We start from the raw sequence: 27,522 nt of genomic DNA on the forward strand, positions 1-27,522 counted from the left end.
GAGCAGAAAAGTCCAGACGAGTCTGGGAGCTCTCAAAAGTGGAAAGCTGACATGGGATTTGGATGATGAATACCAATGGGTCGACGAGTCGACGGGTGTTCAGTACCAGAGTTTCCTCATCTATCCAAGCAGAGTCGTGAGGACTAAATCCCCAGCAGATTCAAGGTCTCCCTAGCAGGGTCAGGATGGTTATCCCCAGCAGGTCTTGGATCAATATTCCCCAGTCGCCAGGCCTGAAGGTGACAATTTCCCCAGCGGAAGTATCTGTGTGCGGTGGTCTCCCAAGCGGAGTCGGGATTGATATCCCCAGCAAGTCGAAGACAGTTGTATCCCCACAGAGGTGGATTCTACCCCAGCAATTCCAAGCGGATTGGGTGCAGAGGAGATTTTCCCCCAGCAAGGGTTGCTTTTTCCCAGCAGCAGTGTTATTCCCCAGTCGGGTGGAGATCGGAGTATTGGCGAGTTCCTCAGCAGAGTGCCTCGAGCTCCCCAGAAGAGTCCCTTGAGGGGGATACTTTTTATGCATTCATCATGTAGAATAAGCATAGCATACTGCATATAATAAATCGCGTAGCATTTCCATAATTATGGAGCATCACGCAGAAAAATCAATCATGCATCATTGCAAGCATGAGCTAGTCTCAGACTGTGGTCATCGTTTGAGAGGTGGTTTTGCCCAAAGGTGAAGATGCTACTCCGAGGAGTTTGATATCGTGACAACAATATTCCCCAGTAGCGCGATACTGGAGGAGACTTTTCCGTCGGAAAGAGATGGGAATGTTACGCGATCAGCGCGATTTGAGCCGTGGTTACCATCCAAGAATGGGTTTTGTCGGTCAGTGAAGTTGATACTCTGAGGAGTTTGGCATCGTGACGTTAGGTCAACGGTATTCCCCGGTAGTGCGATACTGGAGGAGATTTCTGTCGTGCGAGACAGGAGTTGGAAGATGTTACTCTGAGGAGTTTAGCATCATGATGTCAGATCAACAATGTACCCCAGTAGTGCGATACTGGAGGAAGCTTTTCCATCGGACAGAGATGGAAATGTTACGCGATCAGCGCGATTCAAGCCGTGGTTACCGCTTGGGAATTGGTTTCGACAGAAGTTGGAAGGTGTTATTCTGCAGAGTTCAGCATCGTGATTTTGGGGCAACAGTGTTTTCTAGTTAGTCCCCGGCAAGCGTCTGCCTGGTTTTGGACATATGTGGGTGTCGTCCTTGTGACACCAGTAAGTGTCGTGTCGATCCCTGTCTGGTCGAGTTTTCTTTGATGTCCTGTAAACATCCTTGTTTGATGTCCTGTAAACATCCTTGTTCGATGTCCTGTAAACATCCTTCTTTGATGTCCTGTAAACATCCTTGTTTGATGTCCAGTAAACATCCTTGTTCGGTGTCCTGTAAACATCCTTGTTTGATGTCCTGTAAACATCATTGTGCGATGTCAAGTAAACATCATTGTTCGATGTCCTGTAAACATCCTTGTTCGATGTCCTGTAAACATCATTGTTCGATGTCCTGTAAACATCCTTGTTCGATGTCCTGTAAACATCCTTGTTCGATGTCCTGTAAACATCATTGTTCGATGTCCTGTAAACATCATTGTGCGATGTCAAGTAAACATCATTGTTCGATGTCCGGTAAACATCATCGTTCGATGTCCGGTAAACGTCGAGTTTCCTCCCAGTCATTGGTCTATGTCTGGTCGAGTTTTCTTTGGTGTCTGTCAACATCATTGATTCGATGTCCAGTAAACGTCGAGTTCCTTCCCAGTCATCAGTTAATGTCTGGTTGAAGGTGTACCCTCTGACATGTCGCCATCGGAGTGGTGTTTTGGTGTTATTCCTGACGTTGCCAGCGGAATTATCCCGAGAAAATAAAGATAGCGGGGTCCAAACGGAGAAAAGGAGACACGAGGTGTTTTCTGGAGAATGGGGTTCACAATGGCGGTCGCAAGTTATCGTCAGGCGACTGGGGTTCAAATGGAGAATGGGGTTCATTAGGGTTCAAATGGAATGTCTTTAGTTCTCTCCCAAGGATAGTACGGTCTCCAAAAGGGTAAGACATTTGTTCATATTTGTAACACCTCAAAATTTGCCCTCCTCTCTTGGGACTAGCTTAATATATTTGCATATCATTTTAGGTCATTAGGCATTGCATCTTGCATATCATGTGGTTACATTGTGGAAGTCATCCTCATAAGTCTTGATCAGGAGATGAAGAGGTCATGGTGCAAGCTAGGGTTTCATTGGACTGGATCATTAACTATCTGAGGATTGGGCTCCAAATTAGGGTTTTGATTCTCAAGGAGATTGAGCTTGATCTTGGTTGCTATGTTACATCATCATCATCATGGTTTTGTTATCATCCAGAGATTCAAGTGATTGATCATATACCTTGAGATTAGGGTTTTGACCACTGGTCAACCCTAATCAGTTGCATTGGGCTAATCAGGGCATGGCAAGGAGATGGGGTCTACAATGGATATGGGGATCATCATGTGATTTTATTGAGCTTATGGAGGCTAGGGTATCATCCTTGAGCCATTTCATCAGAGAATTGGGGCTCAACTTGATCAATGCACAGCCAAATTCATCTATCAATTGAAAAGTCAACTGTGGTCAACTGTGCTTGATTTTATGGATTTGGAGGTGGGAGAGAGTTGGATACACTTCATTCATGTTGAAACAAGTTTCATTTGACATTTCAAACATCAAGAATGAAGAAAATAAAGTCAGGAGAAAAATTGCCAAAAATGGAAAGTGACTTGTAATGAAAGTTTCCAAAAATGGAAAGTTTTTCACCACAAAATTACATGTCCAAAAATGCTTCAAATGAAATTTTGTTCAACATGAAAGTTGTAGATCTTGCTCTCACCTTTCCAAAAAGTCCAAGAACTTGAATTTCTCATGCATGGTTGGCAAGTTATGGTCCATTCATTTTCCAAAAAATGCCTATAATCAAAGTGGCATAACTTTCACATGGAATGTCCAATTTGAGTGATCTTTTTGTGAGCAAACCCCATTTCACATGTACTTTCATGGTGTATGATCAAAATTCATCAAAAATGGTCAAGGCAAAAAGTCAATTTTCAAGTGGATTCATGTGTATTTTTGGCATGGCATAGTGAAATTGAGAAATACAAGGCCTATGAACATGAGACCAATTCCAACACACTCCAAATGCCAAATAGAACATGTTTGGGCTGTCATGAGCTGTCACATTGCATTATTTGGAAAGGTCATTTTTGCCCTTGCACTTAAAATCTCATTTGTGCTAATCACTTCAAAATTTGCTAATTTGGATTAAACAAAGTGATTAAGGAGATGGTATAAGTTGCTAATTGTAACAGAATTGCTAACAACATTTCATTTTCCAAGAATTGCAACAAACTTTCCCTCCATTTTCTCTCAAATTCTCCAAGAACTTCATCACTTTTTTCAACATTTCTTCATCAATTCTTCATCATTTTGGACAATTCTTTTTGGATTCATCTTCCACAAACCTCATTGAAGGACTGTTTACTGAAATCGTGGCCAAAAGCTTCAAGATCTTGGACTGTTGGAAGCTTGCACAACAATGGCAAATGGATGAATCTTGCAATTGAAGCATCATCGAGCTAAGCTGATCATTCTAATCAACTTCTATAGCTTGGATCTTCTTCTGTTTTGGTGAATTACACGTGGAAAAGCACAAATCAACCTCTGCCATCTTCAAGAGGTTAGGATTCGAATTCTTCGATTGCTTGAACTATCACATGGCTTTTGTAGATCTTTCAGTGTAGATTAACATGATGCTTGTGGTTTTTAATTTGGTTAAGTATTGGAAGAGAAATCTGGATTTGAACATTTGATGAGCAAACTTAAATTGATCGATTCGCTTTGTGTGTTGAGAGTTAGGAAAAATGCTTTGCATATTCGTCATGTACATGTTAAGACGGTTCTAATGACTATAAGTTTGTGCATTTTGGTTGAGTTTTGTTGTTCTTCAATTTTCTGGAAAACTGGATTGTTCTTGTCCAAGAACACGCATGAACGCGTGCTAGATCTTCCTTTCGCGTGGCCAGGTTTGAATTGGTGTTTGGCGCCATCTCTGGCCAATCAGCGCTTGCCAGCGCTTCTATTTGGAACGGCGTCGTTTTGCCTGAGCGTGTTAATATTACAAGTTTGCCATTGTGACATTCATTAAATTATTATTTCATTTCTTTTTCTTAATTTTATTTCATTTGATCACATGAACTTGTAAAATTCATAACTAACTCATTTTTTATCCAAATTGAGTGAGACTTTTTTCATGATGATCCTTATGATGTGTAGAATTTAATCATGATTTTTATTATTTTTGTGAATGTGTGGAAAATTAATTGGATTTGGGATTGTTTGATGTGTCACATTTGTACATGCCATGCCATATCCTTCATGAAATGATGATACTTTCAAATAAATGGATGAAATTTTTTGTGCATATTCTGGACACTTTGATGGTGATTTTGATGTAGAGTTTGTGGTTTTTGGATACCTGGTTGAGGAGATATAAATTTTTGAATAGAGGTGTGACAATTTGTGTCACACCAAGCTTGATGAACTTCATGATTTTATTTGATGTTCTTAGGGACATTGAATTGAGCCAATTTTTTGCATGATTGAGCATTTGTATGTTGAGATGACATGTGAATTTTTCTGGATTTATTGATGGCTTTTCCTATTTGATTGGAATTTTTCCCTCTGTTTGGTCATTTTGTTGATTCCATGTGACACATGTTACCATTTGTTTTGTGAAATTCTGGTTATTGATTGTATGAGTGTTAAATTTGGTATGAGGATTGTAGACACATTACAGGTCATTGTGGTTTTGATCCCATTCATTTATCTTGTTATGACACTGTTTTATGATTTTTGGAAGTTAATGGTTGTTTTGATGCCTTGTGTTGGCTTGCTTGAATTTGTCTGAACTTTATGAATTTAATTTCCATACTTCCATTGATCCAAATGAGCTGAAAATTGATATGCTATTCATTGAATGTGTCCTGTTTAGGTTGGAATTTTTGTGGAATTAATTGAATTGTTTTGGTATGCTTTTGATTGAGATAGTTCTGTTTGGTCTTTTGAAGTTGCAAATTGCATGTTTGATGCTATTTTGTGCATAAAATGATAATGGTGATTGATATGAGCATGGGACCAATTGAATTTGCTTCTAAATTGTTTGAATGTGATTTTGGATAATTTTCACTCGCTGTTTTGGATTTTTCATCCCCTTTGGACCCTAGGCTTGGCCTAGTGGTCTAGTTTCTCATGATTGGTTTGAATTTTCAGGTTGAAATGCAAAAGGCTTAAGGAGAAAATTGCAAGCTGATTAAATTGAGTTTTGTTTGATGTTGTAAACTAACATTGGCTTTGTTTTGTAGGGTTTGATGCTTGAGCTTGGGCTCATAGCTTGCACTTGTGTGCATTAATTTGTGTTTGACTGTACAAATTGACTGTTTGACTTTTGCTGTTTACTGTTGGTTTGTCTGAGCACTGATGATACTTGATTGATTTCAGGTACATTTAGTTGCTTACAGTTCCTTGAGAACTTGCTTGCTGTTGCTTGGTTTTTAAACCAATTGAGGTAGAATTTCTATTCTCCATGTAGTCTGGAAGACCTGGCCTGTTACTTGGCCAGGCAACTGTCTGAAGTCCTCCTTAAGAGGCGATGTTTGTGATTGCTTACTTTTGTGCCAAGCAGGTAAAGACCTCTATGAGGCAATTGGCAGATACAAGAGATGTGCAATCCATCTCCTGCTATTCTTGTTGAGTCATCCCTTTGCTCACACCACTGTGTTGACGCATTGGGACATTAACCCAAGATCTTGTGCTGTTGTACAGTCGAGTCAGAGTCTTGAGCGTAGAAGGGTTCCTCCTTTCTGGACCCACGCTCCTTTGTCTGAAGCTCTCCCTGGCCAGGGATAAGAGTTGTGAAGTCTCATCTTCACTCACCTTTCATCTACTTCACCCTGACTCTCAATGTCAGGGTTAAGAGCGAACACTACCCTGTACAGTTGACTTGCCTCGGCAGTCCACCTTTGTTTGAGCCTCACTTGACTGGATATAGTGTGTGCTATGTGAAATGTTTGCTTTATTTTGATTGATGCTTGCATGCTTGTTCTTCCTGGTTAGGATTAGCTTGCTGTTGTGCAAGTAGATAGAAACCATAACATAGGGCAATGATGCATGATAACACTAGGCTCGAGTACAGCTCCCTAGTAGTGTGTCTCCCCTTTGTTTCTGGCTAGAATTTCTTTCCCTTTCAGGGGAACTACGTCGCCCTGATCCTCATACCAGATGAGGTACGTAGGCAGGAGACCGTGCGAGGTCTCTCCGGGCACTTTTTTTTCTTTGTGTGTGTGCTTGACAGTTATAGGCTCGAGTTCCCGACTCCCTATTAACTTGTTGGTTGTTGTGTGCTTGGAAGCTGATGTAAGTCCATCGAGTGGCATTCGGGTTCCAGTGTGCGTGTGTTTGGTTCGGATGCCGATGTAAGTCCAGTGATTGGCTTTCGGGCTCCACGTTTGCCTTCTTGTGTGCGTTTTGGTTCGGATGCTGATGTAAGTCCATTAATTGGCATTCAGGCTCCATGTTTGCCTGTGTTTGTGTTTGCTTGTTTGGCGTGCGTGAGCCGAACTACGGCAGCTCTGATTCTCGTTCCAGACGAGATACGTAGGCATAGGATGCGATGTCCTAGCGAGCCCTCTTCCTCTTAACCCCACCTGTGTTGTCTTCGGTGAGTGTGTGTGTGATGTTTGTTTAGCAACCTTTCCTTTCTTTTAGAGCGTGGATCCCGTCGAGTACGACGGACGTGAGGGGTGCTAATACCTTCCCCTTGCGTAACCGACTCCCGTACCCTTTCTCTTTGGTCGCGAGACCATGCTTTTCCCAGGTTTACTCTGAGCGTTTCCTTTCCCTCTTTTGGGATAAATAACGCACGGTGGCGGCTCTGTGTTGTTTTTGTTTCAGCCCGCCGGTTGTTTTTCACGGATGCGACAATATTCTGGCATGTTTGTATCCTCTTTCATCATCTTTCAGGTTGTCTCCTTAGCAAGCGCATGGAAGGGTGATACGTCATCAAGTCCCCGGAGAATTTGGAGTTGTGGCCTTGATCTTTTTATAGATGTGTATACCGCTATCTCAAATGTCCTCGGATCCCCAGAGAGTCTGAGTCTAGCATCTGTGTTTTATCAATTATATGGTTGTCATCCCTTGTGTGGACTGACCTAAAATCCCTTATAGATTGATAAAAATTGGTATGCTATCTATTTTCGAGGAAGTTGGTATCCCCTCAGCATAAATGGAAATCTCCAGCACAATGAGCAGGAATTCCCAAAATGAGTGGAAATTCTCAGCAGGTTGGCATGTAGTCTCTCCCCGACAAGTTTGGCTTACAATTCATCCCCCAGTGGGGTTGCTCACAATAGACTGTCCTCAGTTGGATTGCCTTTGGCCTTCCCAAGTGGAGTTGCCGGATCAGAGCCTGATATTTTGATTTTCCCTCCTTATTGGAAAGTTTCCTCCTAGCAGGGTTGGTGGTGAAGATATGTGTTTGTCCCCAACGGAGCAGTGGCTCTCCCCCTTTAGCTAAAATGTCTCTCCGGAAGATAAGAGGAAGTGTGTCGATTATTGGAACTTCTGTTTGGTGGTTGTTCCCCACAGAGTTTCATATCATCCCTTGGTGAGTTCTCCAGTAGAGTTTCTTCTACGACGAAATCTTATCCGTGTTGAGCTCCCTAGTAGAGTTTCCTCTACGATGGATCTTTTGTTTTTTCAGCAGTAAATCCCTGGCGGTGACTCTGTAGCTTCCCCAGCGGAGCAATTTGCTCTTTCTCCCGGTAGCAAAGATGTTTCTTCAGCTGTTAGAAGGGAATGCTTGATTGATGTATTTCTGTTTAGTGGGTGTTCCCCACAGAATTTCATATTATTGCCTGATAAAGATACCCTGTAGAGTTCTTCTCTGACAGATCTCATCAATATCTCTGCATGTTCCCGAGAATTATTGGAAGATCCCCGGCAGTTAGTAGCTATGACCTTGTGCTGATCCCCAACAACGGTCTCTGGTCCCCAGCAGTGGTCTTTGTCCCCAGCGGTGATTGTTGTTTCCCGGTATTTGATGATCCCCACCAGATTGGATTTTCTCCTATGGGCCTGGCTTTCTCTTTTGAGATGTTATACCGGATGTCTGTCCATTGATTTTTGGACCTGTTTGTGTTAGATTTTTCTGTTCGTCAGCATTAATCATACATAAACCATATATACATGCATGATTATAGCATTCAGATATTCATGTTGCATTTTTTGCCATATATCTTTGCTTGTTATCTCCTGCTATTGGTGAAATGTTCTTCCCCAGGCAGATGTTTGTGTCTGATCTCTCCATTTAGAGTCAGCCCTATAGGCATAAAGTGGTTGTTTTTCCTTCTATATTCCCCACTGAGTTATGTCCTCATGGATGATTATTGTTTCAGTTTCCTCCCTAAAATATGTATTGGGATGGAATTACTCCCCTGAGTTATATCCTCATTGGGTTGAGTCTTGTTCGATTGTGTCTTTCTAGCTTGTTCCTAGATTGACTCATGTCTTGTTATTTCCCCTGCAAGTTCCCTGTGGTTCGGTTGTTTAATTACTCAGTAACCAGTAATTGTTCATCCTTTCCCCAGTAGACTTTGTGGCCTTCTACCCAGTAACCGGTAGTTGTAAGTCCTATTTTTGTGTTTTTCTACCCAGTAACCGGTAGATGTAATCCCCTCTTTGTTGGTTATCTTTATCTAATATTCGGTATTGATATTCCTTCATTTTTGAGTATATCGCCCAGTAATCGATGATATATCTTTGGGATCATTACTCTTGTCAATGTATCCCCAACGAGTCATCTTTCATTTACCCTTGCTTGGTAATGATTGTTTCTCCTTTGGATTGGTTATCATTTTATACCCAATAACCGGTATCCCGATGTCCTTTCTTTTCGGTCGATCTATCCTTTATTAACCTAGTAGCCGGTTGTGGATAATCTTCCATGCGAGTATGTTATCTATGTTCTGACGGTAATAGATAATATATCTCATGCGCTCTTCAGTCGAAGTCTTTTTTTTTCTTCCCCAGTTGAGTAAGATTCTTATTTCCTTGTGAAATCGAATGTCCATCCTGTAAATTGAGTTTGTCTTTTCAGCCCTCCTTTTCGGATGATGAGTGTCTTGGATATGTTCCCAATTCACGCCTGGTTTATGCCCAGTAACCGGTATCCCTGGTGTTCCTTCCTTCTGCTCCCTATTATGACTTTTGTCCCCTATGGAGTCAAATTTTCCTGAGTTGAGATATACCTTTTAGGTTTTCCTCAGATGTTTCAGATGATTGATATCTCTCACCCTTATATCAGTCTTAGATATTCTTTCTCCCTGAACATGTTGTTCTCTCACCCTTATACCGGTGTTTTGATCACATGTCTCTTTGAGTTTATTACCCAATACCCGGTAATATCTCATTTTTATTCCTCAGCTGAGTCCTTTGTGGATATTCCCCGTTTGAGTCTGGATATTATCCGAGGTATCCTTTGTGGATAGTTTGCTATATTGGCATATTCCCTAATACATGCACCTTTGCGTCAGCTCGAGTCTTTCCACTGATTTATTTTCATGGAATCCCTTCGTGTCTCCCAGCAAGTTTAAGTTGTGACCTGCTCACGCATTTTACCCTTATTTCTCCCTAAAGTCTATGTTTCCTTAGTGAGCGTATTACTCCTATGGATTTCCAGTTTCTCCTGATTTCTTTTTCTTTGTGGCCATATATCCCCACAGAGTATTAACTTTTTCATGCATACATTTGCATCATGAGGTCTCTTAGGGACCAAAATTCGTCTCTTTGTTATCATTTAAGCCCATTCTACCTCGTCGAGATGAAGATTTTAACCTTCATATCTCCGGATAGAATGACCTTAAATAGGGGCATCTGTAAGACCCTAATTTTGACCCTAAGATCCCCCATGGCATCATATCATTGCTCATTGCATTGCCTCAAGGATCATAGCATGTGTGGCTCTTTAACCTTTGGGTTGGGACTAGTGTGAGTTGGTTTGAGACCACCAAGAATGTTTGAATTGTATATTATTGCTTTTATTATTTTTTTTACTAACCAAAAGCACAAAAATATGTCAATAACTTGTTTTGTTTTGAAGCTTAAGCAGTCATATGATCCAAGGCTCTTATGCTCAATGAAGTGGCTAGATGAAGATGAAAGCAAACATGACAATGGTTCACAAATATCTCAATCATCATATATGTCTCCCAAGTATCTCAATTTTCCAATTTGATCAAGATAAACCAAAGGGGCTTGGGGCTTGTTTCCCAAGGAAATCCTAATTCAATTGTGCATTGACTATGCCTTGCTCATGAAGCAACCTCAACCTATGATCAAATTAAATTAAGGGAAGTTCTTTAATTCATAATTTTATGAATATATGAGCCTATGTGAGCATCCTCAATCATTCATTCATCAAGATTTGAAGTTTGGACTTGAGAAGTTGACCAGTCAAGTCATCTGACTATTTTGAGATCCACTGAGACCTAACTTTTGATGTGTTTGTCAAATGAAGATAACCCAAAGAGAAAAACTATTCTTAAGAACCATATGAACAACTTTCATGTTCGTTAAAAATTAATTTGAAACTTGTAAGGTCGTCATTCATTTCAAATCATTATAGGTCATTTTGACTGAAACCCTAATTCTAGGTCAACTTCCCAAGGACCTAACTTCCTCATTTTTTATGATTTTGAGGTGAGACCAATTGAATTGGAAATTTTGAGATGTCTACTTAAAATGTTATGTTGGAAAAAAATTCATAATCCTAAAAGAAGTACATGTGATAATACAAAACATTATAGGTCACTTTGGACCAAAGCCATTGAATCTTGAAAAAAGTCCAACTTCAAGTGCCCATAACTTTCTCATAGAAAATCCAAATGATGCAAAATGTAATTCCAAATTGATCATATTGGAAATATCTACAACTTTTATGTTGGAGGTTTTTCCATTTGAGGCTTGCATCATTGAAACAAAAGAGCTTGAAGTTGGTCACTTTTGACATTTTTTTTCAAAGGCATGTTTTGTACCTCAAACTTCATGATCAATTTTCATAAATTTCCAAACTCCAAATGGATTTTTGTCCAACATAACTTTTGTTCCTTATGTCAAAACCTTTCCAACCATTACTCACATGCCTATGTTTGAATTTTCCATGAGTGACTTTCGAAGAGGGGAATATTTGTGATCCATTATGCATTTCAATTGGAATCTTCATGCACAAGAAAACACCATTCAAATTACACGTCCAATTCAACTTGGAATGAGTTCAGCTTGCATTTCCACTTGAGTTTGGGCCTCACATACGCCTGTACAGGCCCATGCATGGAGGACCCAAAGCTTCATGCACGCGGATTCTACACCTCATTGCCTTGCACTCCAACTATAAATACATGCCTTGCTTCATTCAATTTTCATCCTTGAATCAACTTGAAGCTCTGCAGAAATTGAAACCCAACCACACTAGAGGAATTTTGATTTTATTTTCTCAAATTCAAACTTGAATTTCAACTTCCCTGGTTGATCTTCAGTTTATAATTCCTAAACCTATCATCATCATCATCTCAAGATCAAGCTGCAAGCAAGAATTGGAAGAAATCGTGTTGTTTAAAGTTGCACTTCAAAGGTTCATTGCTCAACTGTTTTGATCCATATCTCCTCATATAATGTGATTTGCTTGTATTTGTTTGGTTCTCTGAAGTCCTCGTGTGAGAGGCAAGCCAATGGTGGCTTTGATTTTGTGAATTGATGCATTTCAGATTGAACACCTGGATTTTCCATCTCAGATTTCTCATTCCATAGAGATCTTGAGAGAAATCCAAGGTTACAGGGGTGATGTACATCACACCATCTTTAATTTGGTATAAGGATCGTGCAATTTGGTGGAGGTTGCAAAACCTGCAACTGGTGGCCGGTTTCTGTTGGCTCACCGGAGAAGACGGTGGTTTCCACCACCGTCCCCACGTGGAGGCCTTGTATCCTTTGGATCTAACTGGCACGATATAATCTTGGCATTTGCTTCATTTGACCTTTTTTAATCCAGTTTGCTTCACGTTTGACTAATGATCACCATGCGCGCGCGCTTCTGGACCACTTGATTGTCCACGTCAATTAATGAAGTTGAATCATGCGCTCCTGATTTTTTTCTATTTTTCTAATTTCTGTTTTATTTTCTTTTATTCCATTTATTTTCAAAAAATCATAACTCTTTTATTTGGAATCACAAAAATATGGGACCAATTGCAAAAAAAATCTTTTAAAATCTAGTTTCATAATCTGATTTTTAATTATTTTTGTGATTCAATTTAATTTTTTTTGTGAATTCTTTTTTTTTATAGTTTTTAATTCATTTTAAATACTTTTTGATATTCAAAAATTCCAAAAATATTTTCTTAACACATATGGATGATGATAAGTCTATGAAAAATATTCTCATCAATTTCTTAATTGATTTGAGATTTATTTGAGATTTTAATTCATTTGTGCTATTTTTCTTGATTTTTTAATTGTTTTTTAAAATAGTTTCTGTTTTCAAAAAATGTTGAGAAAATTTGTCAAACCTTGTTTGACCATGTTATATGATGATTCAATTGGACTTATTCAAGTTGATTTGAATGGAATTTGAAGTTTGACCATATTTTGTTCATTTTATTTTATGTATTATTTTAATTACAAAAAATACCAAAAATATGTTTGACCTTTCTTGACTTCTAATCTTCATTTCACTTTTGTTTACCATTTGTTGATGTTGATTCCATTTCACATTTGACCATTATATTTTGATTATGTCATTTGAATTCTCATTTTCTATTCATTTCATTTCATCTTCATCTTCTTCTTTTTATTGTGGCCAATGAGTTAATGATTTGTGGTTAGCCTTGACATATGAGAGGCTTAACCTTCTTTGATCCAAATCAAATTCAACTTGATCAAAGATCAAGTGAATTGCTTTGTGTCCAAGATAGGTTGCTTCTTGGTCAAGCAAAAAACCTAAAATCCATACAAGGCCTTTCATTCTTTTCTTTTGGCATGGCAAGTTGTAGGAGTTTGGCTTACTAGTCATGATCTCTAACTTGTGTTTGTTTGCCTATAGTTTTATTGACCGGCCTCAGATAGGTGTGACTACTACATTAGTCCACTTACGATTGCTTAACATAGCGCTAAATTGCCTTATGGCACACTAACACTAACTATTAATTACTAACTTTTAATTCAAGCATTTAATACTTGCAATCTACTTTAATGCAATTTAATTTCTTGCTCATTTATTCATATTGTCTTTTCCCTTTGCTCATTTGAGCTCATGTTTATGTTTATGGCATTTTCCTTTTGCTCATTTGAGCTTATTATTGTATATAAATATATTGTTGCTTTATTTTTGTTTTGTGATTGTTTGTGTGAACCCAATGCAAAAAGGAGAAAGAACTTAGAATTAGGACCTTACCTATGCTTAATGGAGTTCAAGAGCAACTAGGCCTCACGCCTTTAGAATGCTAAATTTGTTGAAGAGCAACTAGGCCTCATGCCTTTAGAGTGCTAAAATTTTGAAAGTTGACTTGAAATGACCTCTAATCTAAACTCATTCTTTGTCCATTCCTCTTATTGCATTGTGAACTTTTTGATTGTTTGTTCTTGTGTGATAGGGATTCCAAACTTGAGATAGTAAGAAGGACCATTGTCATGAGTAACCAAGTTAAGAGAAAGACAAGCCAATGGAGATCCTAGGAGCTTGAATGTTTAAATGTTTTGATTGCTTGTTGCTTGCTAAGTCCAAAGGAAAGGAGCATCTTGAATCATCTTTATGATCTCAAGAAAGGAACTCCAAGGGTTTTATCTCTTCTCTCATCTTTGCATGTTTAGGACTAGCCCTTTTCTTCTTCTCTCCACTCTAACCCAAACCAAACTCATTTTGTGCAAACATTGACATTGTTTTCAAACTAGAAACCTAGGCCATATGCCTTTGATTTTTTTTTCAAACTCTTTTCATTAATACTTATGTTGAATGAACCTTAAGTCAACTTTGACTTCATTTTGTGAATACTTCTAATTTGTAAATACAACTCACTTCAAGTGATTTTTGTGGTTCCAATGGCCACCTTTGTTAAAACCTTTTTCATAAACATTAGCCATAGGTTTGAGTTATCATAGTGGTTGATGTAAACCTCACCTTATCCTTAGTGATTAGACTATAAGTCTTCCATACTTATTATAGGGTGGATCCCTCACTAATATGTTGAAGCTCTCCTCACATGGTGGATTGTTGGTTTAGGTTGAGTTTTCTGCCTTTGATAACAAAAGACCTTAAGGCTTTTGATCATATCAATTCACCAATCTTTTTAAGATTTTTACCCCGAACTACGAGATTTTTACCTTTGTAATGGTACGTAGGCAATGGCTTTATCCATTCAAACAACAAAATTGTAAATATAATGTATATTCTTTTCTCATCTCTCCAATCATGTTTGCACAAATATTTTCACAAATACCAACCTACAATACACTTTGCAAAAAGGGCTCCCTTAGAGTACTAAGGATGTTTTGGGTGCTTAAAACCTTCCCATTGCATAACCAACCCCCTTACCCAGATCTCTGACATTTTTATTAGTTTTTGATTTGATAAAACTTCTTACTTGGTTTTTGTTCGCTTTCTAACCTTTCCTTTGGATAAAATAGAAGTGTGGTGGCGACTCGAATTGTATGCTTACTTTTGATTTAGTCAATAAATCTAAAGGTAACGAATACCCCGCTACAGAGAACACGGAGAATTTTCAGACGATCAAGAATTACAAAGATCAAGAAATTTGGAGAGCGGAAGATTTTCATGAGTGGAAGCGATTGAAGATCCAAGTCATCCAAATACTTGTAATATGTATTTTTCATCTTGATCTGTTTTGAACAATATGAGTAGCTAAACCCCCTAATGCTAGGGGGTGTCCCTGATTTAGATATGTAATGACTTTGATTTTACGATTGCATTTATAATATTGTTTTTACGGTTAATGCTTTCTCTTTCGGACCAATCGAGATTGTTGTATGGTTATCAATTAGGCTGGACCACCATTGGTAAGGTTTTCATAAGATTACTTTGAAGTAGATATCACCTAGTACTAGGGATACCCTGTATAAATAAGAGCATTCTTGATATAATAAGGTTTAATTTCTCTGATAATTTCCTATGGATATAGAAATTATGGTAGAATTATTAAAGGTTTTCTCACCAAGGATTTGGGAGAAAATACCCTTGAGAACTGGTAGTAATTGATATTTGTTGATGCAATAGTGACTCAGAGTTGTTACAGGGACAAATTATACACCTTCTCTGGCATTGTTTCTCTTCCCTTGCAAACCTTTATTTTTACAGTATTATTTTCTTTTGCCTTTATTTTTATAAATCTGAATCTAAAACCCCAACAATAGTTTTTGTTTAATTGAACAATAATTTGAACTCGATATTAACTATCAGTCATTGAGATCGACATTCGGGAAATTTCCCTTTTATTACTATAACAGATAAAATAGTACACTTGTTATATTTTTTCGATCAGGGAACCTTGTCAAAATCCTTCCACGATGTGAAGTCACTGCATGGATTATAAGTGAACCTCGTACCAATTTTCATGTTTCTTACATTCCAAAACATCATCAAACTTGTTCTTTAGTTACCTAACATTCATGGATAATGCAAGCATCATAAAACTAAAATTGTCAATTTAAGGGATCGGAGTTTAATCTATAAGGCCTCAAAAATATAGAGGGTCCAAAATTTTAATAATAAATTAGGCCCAAAATATATAGGTCCCCTAAACTAAAATCCTATAAAATTCAAGTAAGATCTTAAGGCCCCAACATTTTTTAAATTTGATTTTTTCGAAGAAAAAAAATCATTTTTGTTTAAACTGATTTTTTTATTTTTGAAAAAAAATTGACTTTTTTCATTTTTAAAAAAAAAATCAAAAAAAAATGACTTTTTTATTTTCGGAAAAAAATTATTTTTGTTTTTCTCAAATTAAATTGATTTTTCTTTTTTATAAAAAAAATCAACTTTTTTGCTATTTTAAAAAAACTATTTTTTATTTTTTAAAAGAATCGCCTTTTTTATTTTTTTAAAAAATCAAGTTTTTCTATTTTTTCGAAAAAATTTGTTTTTATTTTATTTTTCGGAAAAATCTACTTTTTTATTTTTGAAAAAGTATTTTTTTTATTTTCAGGAAAAATAGGTTTTTGTTATTTTCAATAAAATTAATTTTTTTTTTTAAAAATCAAAAAAAATATAAACTTTTTATATTTTCATAAAAAATCAACTATTTTTATTTTTTTTTAAATTGATTTTTTTTCTGAAATTTTGTTTTTTTTGGAAAAAATAGTTTTTTTTTCATTTTTGAAAAAAAATCAACTTTTTTTTTATATTTTAGATAAAACAATTTTTTTATTTAAAAAGAAGAATCAACTTTATTATTTAGTAAAAAATTTGTTTTTTAAATATATTATTTTTTATTTTTAGAACAAAATTATTTTTTAAAACTATTTTTCAAAAATATTTTATTTTTTAAAAATATATATTTCCTAATCCTTATGAAATTTCCTTATGTCATTACCTTAATTTTGTTTGAATTACTTCTTAATCCATCATAATTGTATCATAAATACTATTTATATCCTTAATACAACTATTGATTAAAGTGATAATGGTGGGATGTTGCATTTTATTAATATAATTTTTTTGCTTGAAATGACCAAAAATTCCTTCTTTCACCATTGTATTCCTAATTAATCCTCTCTCTATAAAACATTGGTTTAATGAATCAATAATTTTTCAAATCTCCATTTGTCTTCATTAAACTTGTAATATTATATAGTCCTTATAAAATGACTAAATTACTCTTTTAAGTAAAATGTTTATTTTACCCTTAACCTTCCAATTCCACTTGTTTATGAATAGTTGGTTCTTTAAATGAAATAATAGGTCGAAATATTACACAACGAACAATAATGGAGTCCAAAGAGTGATGTAACTACATTACGTTTTATATTGCATCGACACTTATGTGTTACCCTTCAAAATTTATCAAAACTTCTTATATACATTTCAACATAACGTGTTCATTTCATACATAAACTTATTACCCTTCAAAATTTATCAAAACTTCTTATATACATTTCAACATAACGTGTACATTTCATACATAAACTTAAAGATAACTTAAACTTTACAACAACCAGGCATCAAATACCTATCACTATACTTTCACTCCATCCTTTATTTATGCACACATATTCATCACAAAAATATTTTAACCAATTTTCAAATAGTTAGATAAAAAATTGAGTGCAACTTTCCGTTTGATGTGTTTTGTATGATGTCAAAACTATGATACTTTTGCGTTTATGTATATTATACGGTATCATCTGATTCTAGTTGTGCATTTTAGATATTTTAGTAGTAGGAAGCATGTTAACATGTTTGAAAATGGTTTTGAAAAGATTCATGCATTAAGAAAAGATTGTATGCATCAAAAATTTCATTTTTGTGTGAAAAACTGTCTACAGGTCTACACATACGATTATAGGTCGACCTATAGAATAATATTTTCAGCTACAGGTCGACACATATGATGCATAGGTCGGCTCATGTGCTGCAGTATTGAAGCTTGTAGGTTTTGTCTCATGTGTCGTCTCTACAGGTCGTTACATAGCATGTATAGGTCGACATGTGATTTGTATAGGTCGGCCTATAGATAAAAATCTTGAAAATTGCATTTCTTTTTATTCCTTTTGCATTCCTTTTGCTTCTCATTTTGTTTACATATATATACTTGATACATGCATCATTGACTAGTAAGGTTTCTAGTGAGTAAAACCTATATGAAATTGGGATTTGAAAGCATTCTCATTATCTTCCATCTCTCTTCTATGCATACAGACAATCAAACTATACATAATCATTTTTTGATTGAGTGTCATCTAGATTAGGGTTGATAACGTCCAATTTAGTTTGATTGTACCGTAATATTGGATTGAGAACTTTGACGATTTCAAATCAGAAAACTAAGGTGGAATTTTCCTTCAAGATCTTTAGGGTTTGAAGGTTTTTGACAAGATTACTTAATCTGGACCCGACTAAGTGAAGTCTTTTGAAGAACGGGAGGTTCTTAGCAAAGGAGTGTGCGCTTGGAATTAATTCGACCGAGTGAAATCTTTGAAGAACGAGAGGTTTCGTTCAAAGAAATAGCGTGAGACGGTGAATTGAAGCGGCATTGTTGGTTACTTGATCAATATGTGATCAAGGGAAGAGAAAGTGGTAGAATCAACATCAAGCCTAGAATTTATAGGGTTGGATTGCTACATCTCTCTTGTATTCATATATTTGGAAAGTAAGATATATTATAATATCTCAATTCGCATTTGAATTGAGGACCGACATACCCATAACGAGGTCAATTGGGGAACTACCTAAATAAATTATTGTGTACTCTCTCTATCTATCTATCTCTCTTTTATTTTCAGTTTGCAAATTATCAATTGCATTGATCGTTTGATCAATTCTGTTTTGATCATAATTTGGAACACATTTTGAAATAGGTGTTGTTGTGTAGATCACAAATCATTTGGTTCTGATTAGATTTTTTAGAATAATAATACCACATAGAATTCCAAACATTACTGATCGCATACTAAGTGTTCGACAAATTGCTTCACTTGAGTTTTTGTGTGAATTTTCATTGGATATAGATTTTCCGTATTACTTTGCATTTAACTATTGTGATTAGTTGTTGTTGATCGATTTGTGAATCATTATCATACTGTTGTTGTTAATACGCATATTCGAGCTTTTTGATAACCGGTTCGATTAGACAATTTTTGAACTGGGATATTTGTAACTTGCTTCCACGACATAATTTTTTCAAATTTTTTTTTGTCAAATTTTTTTAACTCCGGATTTTTAATCTCTTTATTGAGAGTTCTTAAGATACCCTTTTAGTCTATGTTGGAACACCATCATTCACAATTTCAAGTAAATTTAGAGATTAATGTACCTTCATTTATACACCAAAAATTGTATTTCTCTCCTTTGAATATTGGAAGGTTAGTAGGAAATTGTCTATTCAAATTTGACATGTTTCTTGATTGCAGAAAATGATTCAAACCTGGCTCCCCTACACCAATTTGTTGGAACACTTGCAAACACAATTACTCAATTGAAAGGAATGATCAATGGGGAGAAGGAAATGTTGAGGATTGAGATAAAGAAAGAGAATCACACACATAGATGCTATGGCAATCAAAACATTTATCAGACAATTGAATGATTACAAACTTATAATAGTTGGTCACTTGTATTGCAAGTCCCTAACAAACATCTAACAAACTTTAATAGAACGTCTTGTAAGTACAACTTACACTTTAAAAGATGGGATTCAAATTTGCAAGAGAACTTGTTTTATAATAAAATTTAAGAGTCAATATTATTTCAAAGACAACTTATTTGAAAGAAAAATTTAATAATTTTGAGTACCCTTTACTCAATTTGTTGCAAGTACCCTATTTCAATTGAAACCATAACACCAAAATTCAGGTTTGAACTATGATAAAGATGATGACTCTTGTATAAATGAGGCGATGGACTTTGCTCTCTTGGTATTTTCTATTATGTTATTGTTACATGAAAAAAAAAATTGTATCCGTGAACACCGCACAACAGTGCCCATTCAAACACATAAATTAATAAGAAAAAGAAGTTATCTTCTGCTTATTTGTAACCAGAAGTAGTTTGAGAAGATATGATTATTGATGAACAGAGAGCATAAACATTCTGGAGATGAAAATAAGCACTAGCCCACCGCTCCAAAACACGACTACTGCAGATGATGCTCGAACAAAGACGCCATCTCAATCTGTACCACAGACAACAACACATGAAACATTGATTCAGTTCAACTATTTAGCCAAGCAAAAACTGTTGAAACTCTCGGGAAAATGATGATACATAGAGTGCAACTTAGAGGCTCATTTATTCAAGTTATAACAAACACAAAGTAGTAGCTATTTTGGTTATGGCAGTTTGCAGTAGTTATCAGTATGTAGGCTCTGCTATAACTCTCAAGTTTGCATTTCTACCATTTTCCAACGAGTACAAATTAGAAGGGCCCACTGTTAGAGATGTAATAAAGTCACTCATATGAGTCTTTATTTAACAGCTTAAGGTTTGGGGGTAATTGGCTCATGGATCATGGATCATGGCTCATGGCATGATCATAGACCCTCTATAACTTAGTCAGGATTTCAATCTTTGTCATCTCCATTCTTTTGTATAAGTTAAATTCAGCACAGGATAGGGTAAACAACAACATTATGTTTAAGCACAAAGGGCTCTTTCATGTGAGAGCATATTATACATGTAATGAAGTCATTTATGACTCCACTTAATAGTTCAAGCTTCTGAAATGATTGGTTTGTGACATGTACAAAAAGACAGGAGGATAAGACATCTTCTGACAAGAAAACTACAACATTCAAAGCATATAAATTTTTAGAAAGCTCCATATACATAATTGGATATTGTTTAAAAATACTTGGTGATATCAATTTGTTAACTTACAGCAGTCAATGCAGCCTCAGCACCTTTATTCCCAGATTTTCCACCAGCACGATTTATAGCCTGCAGATAGGCAAAAAAGAAAGAAAAAAGTATCGATTTAATGATAAGGCTCAGAAAAATTCACAACTTTCATTACAAATGCTATAGCATAGGTTTACCTGATCCATGTTCTCACATGTTAGGACTCCAAATATGCATGGAACACCTGCAAAGTCATCTCAAAATTTAAGTAATTTTTTATGTTTACCGCAATAAATTAAAAAAGCAGATACTGGCAAATAAATGTTATCTTGTCATGCCACGACTCGAATAGAGGAGATAAAAGGTTTGGTATTTATTCGGCGAAGACTGGTCTTAAGTTTAACTTACATGGGTGTATATAGTTTTACTTTGATAAAACGAAGATTCACAAAATTATAATCCTTAGAATCCAAAAGCTTCTTCTCGACCTTGGTGCTACTCTAGATTCTATTTGTATTTCCTAGGAACAGACAGCTGCTAAATACTCAAGTCAAGCGCGACTAGTTGGTATCTAGAGATTATCATTGACAAAAACATAATACAGACCTGAATTTAGACCAGCTGAAAGCACTCCAGATGCTGCTGAATTAGCAACTGCATCGTAGTGAGTTGTATCTCCCCGGATCTGTTAACAACAAATGTTGGCCACAAAAGACACAAATTAAGTCAACATAAATACAAATGACTGGTAATCATTGGCTTTACAAATTCTACAAAAGAATTTGATCTATTTGTCAGGATTTATCATACCACAGCTCCTATGCATATGATTGCATGATATTTGCCTGATTTACCGAGTCTTGTTGCAACAGCACCAATTTCAAAACAACCTGGAACCCACACAACCTACGGGATAAAAGAAATCAACAAATTCTGTCAGTAGTCAATGCAAAAGAAAGTGAGGCTAGCATTTAGACCAACGTAAAACTGTCACTATTCATATATCTTGTGAGTGATAACAATGCAGCAGCAACAACAACCAAGCACTATCCCATTACTATTTATATAAAGATAGGAGATGGTAAATGTTATCCATTTTTAATTTAAAGTCAAACCATCAGTCACCCTATGCAACGGGGTCAGTGGAAGCAACAACTTCAGCTAGTTGGTTATTGGTTATAGTTTCTGTTAGTTTGAGAGGTTCCCATGGTTAGTTTAACCTGTTAGATGGTTAGTTTCTGCCGCATGATGACACACATTGCATTGTACTCCTTGTTACACCAGTCTTTTTCGCTATAATCTATATAGATATATGTACTTCAGTATTTTTTGGAATGAATGTAAGACATTTTTCTCTTCATGCAGTATTCATTGAAGCAGCTGTCAAGCGATGCATATTTATGAGAGCAGGGGAAAGGTAAAGCCATGCAGAGTTTTGTTTTACGTCATACCCGAATAAGACTTATAGGCAAGGCAATGCAGGCCTTGATGCATCATGAACATAAAAATGAGTAAAGGATACAAAGAGTAGAACTCTTGAAAAGACATCAACTCCACGTAATACTAGCCCAATACAAAAGTAATATCATATAGAGTAATAAGCAGTGCTGTCGATGGTGGATGGCAGCCCATGGCAGAGCGCCAAAATCCCACCATACCGGCCGCTTTGTGGTGCCGTTATAGCGGATTATGGCGGAAAAACCCGCAATACCGGCCTATATTTACCATTGCGGCGAGCCCAAAAACCGCCATCTATATCCGTCATAGCAGCCATTGCACCGCTATTTGATAACACTGGTAATAAGTCATATTCCAATAGCATATAAGACAGATCACTTACATCGATGTCTTCATCTTGAACTGAATAATTCTTGAAAGTACCCAAAGCTCCCTCCAAGAGCGGCCTGGTGATTATTTCATTAAACCGTGCAACAACCTATAAGAAAATCTTCATGATTATAATCTATTATAAATGGAAAAGAAATGCAAAATCAGGAAGCAGGATATGACAACTCCCTCATGGTAGAGAAGAGACTTATGTTGTTTCACTACTACATATTACCGCATTTGTTGTTAACCATCTACATACAACAACCCCATTAGCAACTTCCTTGCTGACCAAAACTCTCATCTCTGGAAAATAAGATAAGATTTAGGCACTAGACTTTGTTGGAGTTTCATTCTCTAAAAAGATAACACAACTTTATTCTTTGAATCCAACTCTAGATGGGCAGGCCCAAGATTCCCTCCAACACAACATTTTAGATGGGCTGTTGTACTTTATAGTAATAATACAAATGATTGTTACAGGATTGTACATCACACAAAACTCTCTTTCTCCCCTAAATCTTGCGTTGTGACAATAAAAAAACATTTGTGGTACATACTTTTATCAATTTTTTATCTGCTACTTCAAAGGTTTGGCAGGAGGGAAGATGGAAATATTCATTGGAGAGAAGGATTTTAGTGAATTTTTTTTGTTTTTTTTTTTGCATTGTTGCTTCTATGGATGACTATAATTGGAGAGAAGGATTTTAGTGATGTTTTTTTTTGCATTGTTGCTTCTATGGAACAAAGTGATATTCCTAACCTTTATGCGGTGCTTGGCTACTTTGGCAGGTGAGTAATTTAGAAGGTAGTTTTTGCCAAATGCATGGTGATATTGGCACGTCAAACATCAGATTTGAATGTAATGAATTTTCCATAAATCAACTAAAAGTAAGATGGAAATCGTAACCCCAAAACATACATGCACATAATTCAAATTGCTCGTGTGGTCTGTTTTTTCTTGTTGTTTCAAACATCATGCAAGCATTTGGAAAAGCTTACTTTAACTCATCTCCTGCAATAAGTACTTGAACAAGTATTCGGATACACTTATAAAAACAACTTATGAGATAGCATTTACATTTTTTAAATGATTTCAATAAGTTCCCCGTAATAGCTTCTTAAATGAACGCTTAACTAAGCTTTTTAACTAAACATATGTGTATTCTGGTCGAAATTTAAAATGCAGTGAAATAATATAAAACTAACAAAGGCATTGCATGAAACAGTTTATCATTAATTTTGCGGAATACTTACCACGGCAAAACGGAGTCCCTGAGTTCTGGTAACAGAGCCCGTCAGATGCTTCACAGCAGCTGTCTGCGAAAAAGATGATCGACCCTTGCTTTGTACATATGGCTTAACATCTAAAGCTATAGAAGGAAAGCAGTGAATTGTTCAGCTACTAAAAACAGCTTCAATGCAAGAAAAGAAAATTCTCAAAGTCAAAAGCATGACAAAACATGATGAAAATATTAACCCCTTTATGAACTGACAGTATTAAACGAAACTACGAATAATTGGATTCTTCATTATGTCAACCAACAACTTTAAAAATTATAGAAAGGACGAGGAGTGGTATAACCTCGCGAAGAAAACAAAAGGGGACTTTTCGGAGCTTTACGAAGACGCAAGACGTTAATACTACCGCAAGAACTATCTTGGCCATTATGATTCAGAAATCCAAGCTGAGGCTTAAGTGCATGAAGGAAACAATCCGTGGAAACAAATGAAGCCATTCGAATATGACGAGATAGCACCACACCGTCTGTAGAAGCTAAAAACATACAATGAACAAAGTAAACATGTTGTTTAAGTTTACATTCATATTAGTATATAATTATAGCCTTAAACCCAAAAAATTATAAATCTCAAACCATGAGACAAAACCTTAATCTGAACACAACAGTTAAAATTAACCACAATTAAAGTGTCTAATCTGCATTTCTAATCTAAAACCCTGAAACGTGGGTTTAATAATATAACTCTAATTGAAAACACATAGGTTTAGCAGAAAACAGATAAACATAAGTACAATGCTGCAATATGTGAAAGTTAAAAATAAGAACAAAAGTTACGGAAATAGGAAGCTGAAAAATCACCGGAAATGGAGCCGGCGGTGACGGAGGAGATGCAGATTCAAATGTTGGCGTTTGACTTTAGAGGAAAGAGTGAAAGATGAAGGTTTAATATTTATATATATGTGTTTATTTATTTTGGATCCGGGTACCCGTTTCACTCATTGGTTTAGAACCGGTTCAGTTACTCTTTCAGCAATTCCGGTGATTTTTCAGTGGACATAACATATCACAACACCGTCACTAAGATCGACCAGGAAGAAGGAATTGCCTATGTCACTTTTGTGCATGACAAAGGCCATAGATGGACCAGAGACCGAAGATCGACCAGGACGAATCAGAACCCTGAATAATTTATGATAACATGTTTTCTCGATTTTACATGTTTTCAATTTGATCAATTCTGAAAACCAACCAATTTAGGATAACATGTTTGTAAACCTGTTATAAAAGGTGAACCGATTCTAAAGCGGTTTCAAACTTATTTTATAGAATTATAAACCGGTTTGTAGAAAGCTATCTGGTTCGGTTCATAATACTGAATTTGAAAATGACTTTTCTGATATGGTTTTTATTAACCACTAGCGTCCAAACGGGCACGCCCGTTTGTCCACTTTTTTTACTGCGCTAACGCGTGAAAATATTAATAGCGTCTTTTTTTATATGTTTGATTTTAATATAAACTATTTATATGATGAATTATATTGGTATTTATTCAGATACATATTAAGTTTTGTTTGCAATATGTAATATTCGTGCATTAAATTTTGTTTGAATTGAGAAAACCGCATTTTGACGTGACTTTGTTCAACCAGGTGTGCGTGGAATAATTTGGTGATTAGGAATACCATATATTATGAAAAAAAGAAAATACGTTACACCAAAATTAAATTTTGTCTTTATATAATTTTATAGATAGTTAAAAATCATAAAAAGATTTAGATAAAATAAGACAAAATGTGTTTAATAAATAATTACACATAAACATTAACAGAGACATTAAGTGATATTGTTATATTTTTTATTGCGCAAATGCGTAAAAATATTAACAATGTCTTTTTGAAAAAATATATTTTAATATACATTATTTATATGATCAAACATGTGATATCTGTTCAAATATATATTAAATTTTATTTATAATATGTAGTATTATGTCAATGTTTGAAAATTAAAATAGATATGTTATTTTTAAAGTTGTCAATAAAAATGCATTATTCAGCCTATAAAAATATATAGATTAAATAATTAAAAATTGTATCTCTCAATTTACTAAACAAATAAATATAAACATAAACATTAACTCTCTCTCACTCTCTCTCCTCTCCCCTCTCTCTCCTCTTCCCCCTCTCTCTATCTCCTTTTCCCTCTTCCTCTCTCTCTCTCTACCTACCTCTTCTTATCCCTCTCTCCCTTCCTCTTTCCCTCTCATATATGAGTGGTGTAGTTGAGAGTAACCTAAATTTTAAAAAACAAAAAATAAAAAAATTAATATTCAAAATAAATGAATTCATAAGTATTCAAAATTAATTTATACATAAAAAAATATAAAAATTGGAAAGAAACAAAAAATGAAACATATTAATGCAAGAAAAAAAGTTTAAGCAAAAAGAAATAAAAGAGAGATAATAAATAGTGACAAATTCTTTAATACTCATGATAAGTAATTGAGTATTGGTACCTTTAATGGAATTCGATTTAAAATATTAATTTATTTTTAAATAAAATAAATATCAAAAGTAATATTGTTTAATTGAGTGAAAGTATTAGTACTCAATTAAATTTAAGTGTTCCAGAGTGTTTACCATGAATAGTATCATTTGTATAAAAAAGAAATAGAAGAGAGATAATAAATATAATTGTTTGTATAAATTGTAACATCTTTGTGTATTTTATATTTTAGAGAGATGATTAAGTACTTTAGAATATACAATTATCATTTAAAGTTATAGATAGTACTACTATTTGATAGAATAAATTAATCTTATCATCTATCTAATTTAATTTGGAGTAGAATGTATAGATAACGGAAAATATATTGCAAATTGAAGAAAAAAAATCCAAACAAAAATATCATAAGTTCTCTTCATTTAGTAGCATCCCCTCTTTATCAAAGAAAAGATGAAGATCAAAGATTATTACTGTTGCATTCTTACTACATTGTTGAAAAGACGTTTAATTATTTTAATGTGTATGTGATATGCATTACATCCTCATGCCAAAAACACTAAAGAACATAAATTTCAAAATAAAATTTTGAAACTTAATAAGGAACAAAAATCATAGAGAAAGAAATAATACTCACCGATAATTATGGAGAATTAGTGAGAGAGAAAAAGATATAAAAAAATAGGATTCTTGTAATGGAAGTTGGAATAAATATATTTATATTCTATAACCTTTCAAATATTTTTTTTAATAGTAGATTACTTTAACTTTTATAGTAGAGGTTAATATGTATTCAAAAGGCTAACCTCCTTAAATATAAGATGTAGAATTTGACGGTAACTTCTACATAAAAAAAAACTATCTGATTTTTATATAATTTTTATTTCAATAATTTATTATTATGTTTAGGATAAAATGGTATATTGTTATAGATGAGTTGATGGTAAAATTGAAAGAAAAAAAAGGTTACACCAAAATAATGTTTTGCAAATAAATAGTAATTTTGTAGATTCAAGTGGTAACTATCAAGAAGTTATATTGATGCATTATTTGTAACTTGTAAATTGAAGAACATGGAGGTTATATTGTTGTAAACTCAATTGGTAACTACCAAGAAGTTACTATCACACAATTTTATTTTATTATTTATTAAAAAATTAAAAATTAAATAAGGTTAATTTTGGAAAAAATAAAAGCCACTCCAAAACATTGTATCCCCTTTATATATAGGTATAGATTCTATGAAGGCCTACATAAATTTTAGTATTTTTAAAAAAAGTTTCGTCGGTTTTTAA

At 35.1% G+C, this 27,522-nt stretch overlaps 1 protein-coding gene across 2 annotated transcripts; it reads right to left on the minus strand.

The window, feature by feature from the left end:
- Positions 1-19,665: 19,665 nt before the first annotated feature.
- LOC127079085 (6,7-dimethyl-8-ribityllumazine synthase, chloroplastic) lies at positions 19,666-24,970 on the minus strand. 2 transcript variants are annotated; one of them, XM_051019494.1, is made up of 9 exons: positions 24,584-24,970; positions 24,067-24,249; positions 23,739-23,854; positions 22,495-22,590; positions 21,465-21,560; positions 21,261-21,339; positions 20,852-20,898; positions 20,694-20,753; positions 19,666-19,989 (listed from the first exon to the last, which is right to left on the minus strand). In XM_051019494.1, the coding sequence occupies exons 2-9, from the start codon at positions 24,218-24,220 to the stop codon at positions 19,951-19,953; spliced, it is 687 nt and encodes a 228-aa protein (XP_050875451.1). In that variant the 5' UTR covers positions 24,221-24,249; positions 24,584-24,970; the 3' UTR covers positions 19,666-19,950. The 2 variants fall into 2 exon arrangements, with proteins under 2 accessions (XP_050875451.1, XP_050875450.1); XM_051019493.1 differs by having other exon boundaries at positions 24,067-24,258; positions 24,584-24,966.
- Between the last annotated feature and the right edge of the window lie 2,552 nt (positions 24,971-27,522).

This window comes from Lathyrus oleraceus, chromosome 5 (genome assembly GCF_024323335.1).
Source record: "Lathyrus oleraceus cultivar Zhongwan6 chromosome 5, CAAS_Psat_ZW6_1.0, whole genome shotgun sequence".
Taxonomy (NCBI): Eukaryota; Viridiplantae; Streptophyta; class Magnoliopsida; order Fabales; family Fabaceae; genus Lathyrus; species Lathyrus oleraceus.

Bases quoted from the DNA above. Each gene is read 5' to 3' on its own strand.
- LOC127079085 (XM_051019494.1), bottom strand. From the start codon at position 24,220: ATGGCTTCATTTGTTTCCACGGATTGTTTCCTTCATGCACTTAAGCCT. The intron at 23,855-24,066 runs GTTATACCACTC...TTCCTTCTATAG, and splicing joins CCTTTTGTTTTCTTCGCGAG to CTTTAGATGTTAAGCCATAT. The intron at 20,899-21,260 runs GTCTGTATTATG...ATGACTTTGCAG, and splicing joins TTCAGCTGGTCTAAATTCAG to GTGTTCCATGCATATTTGGA.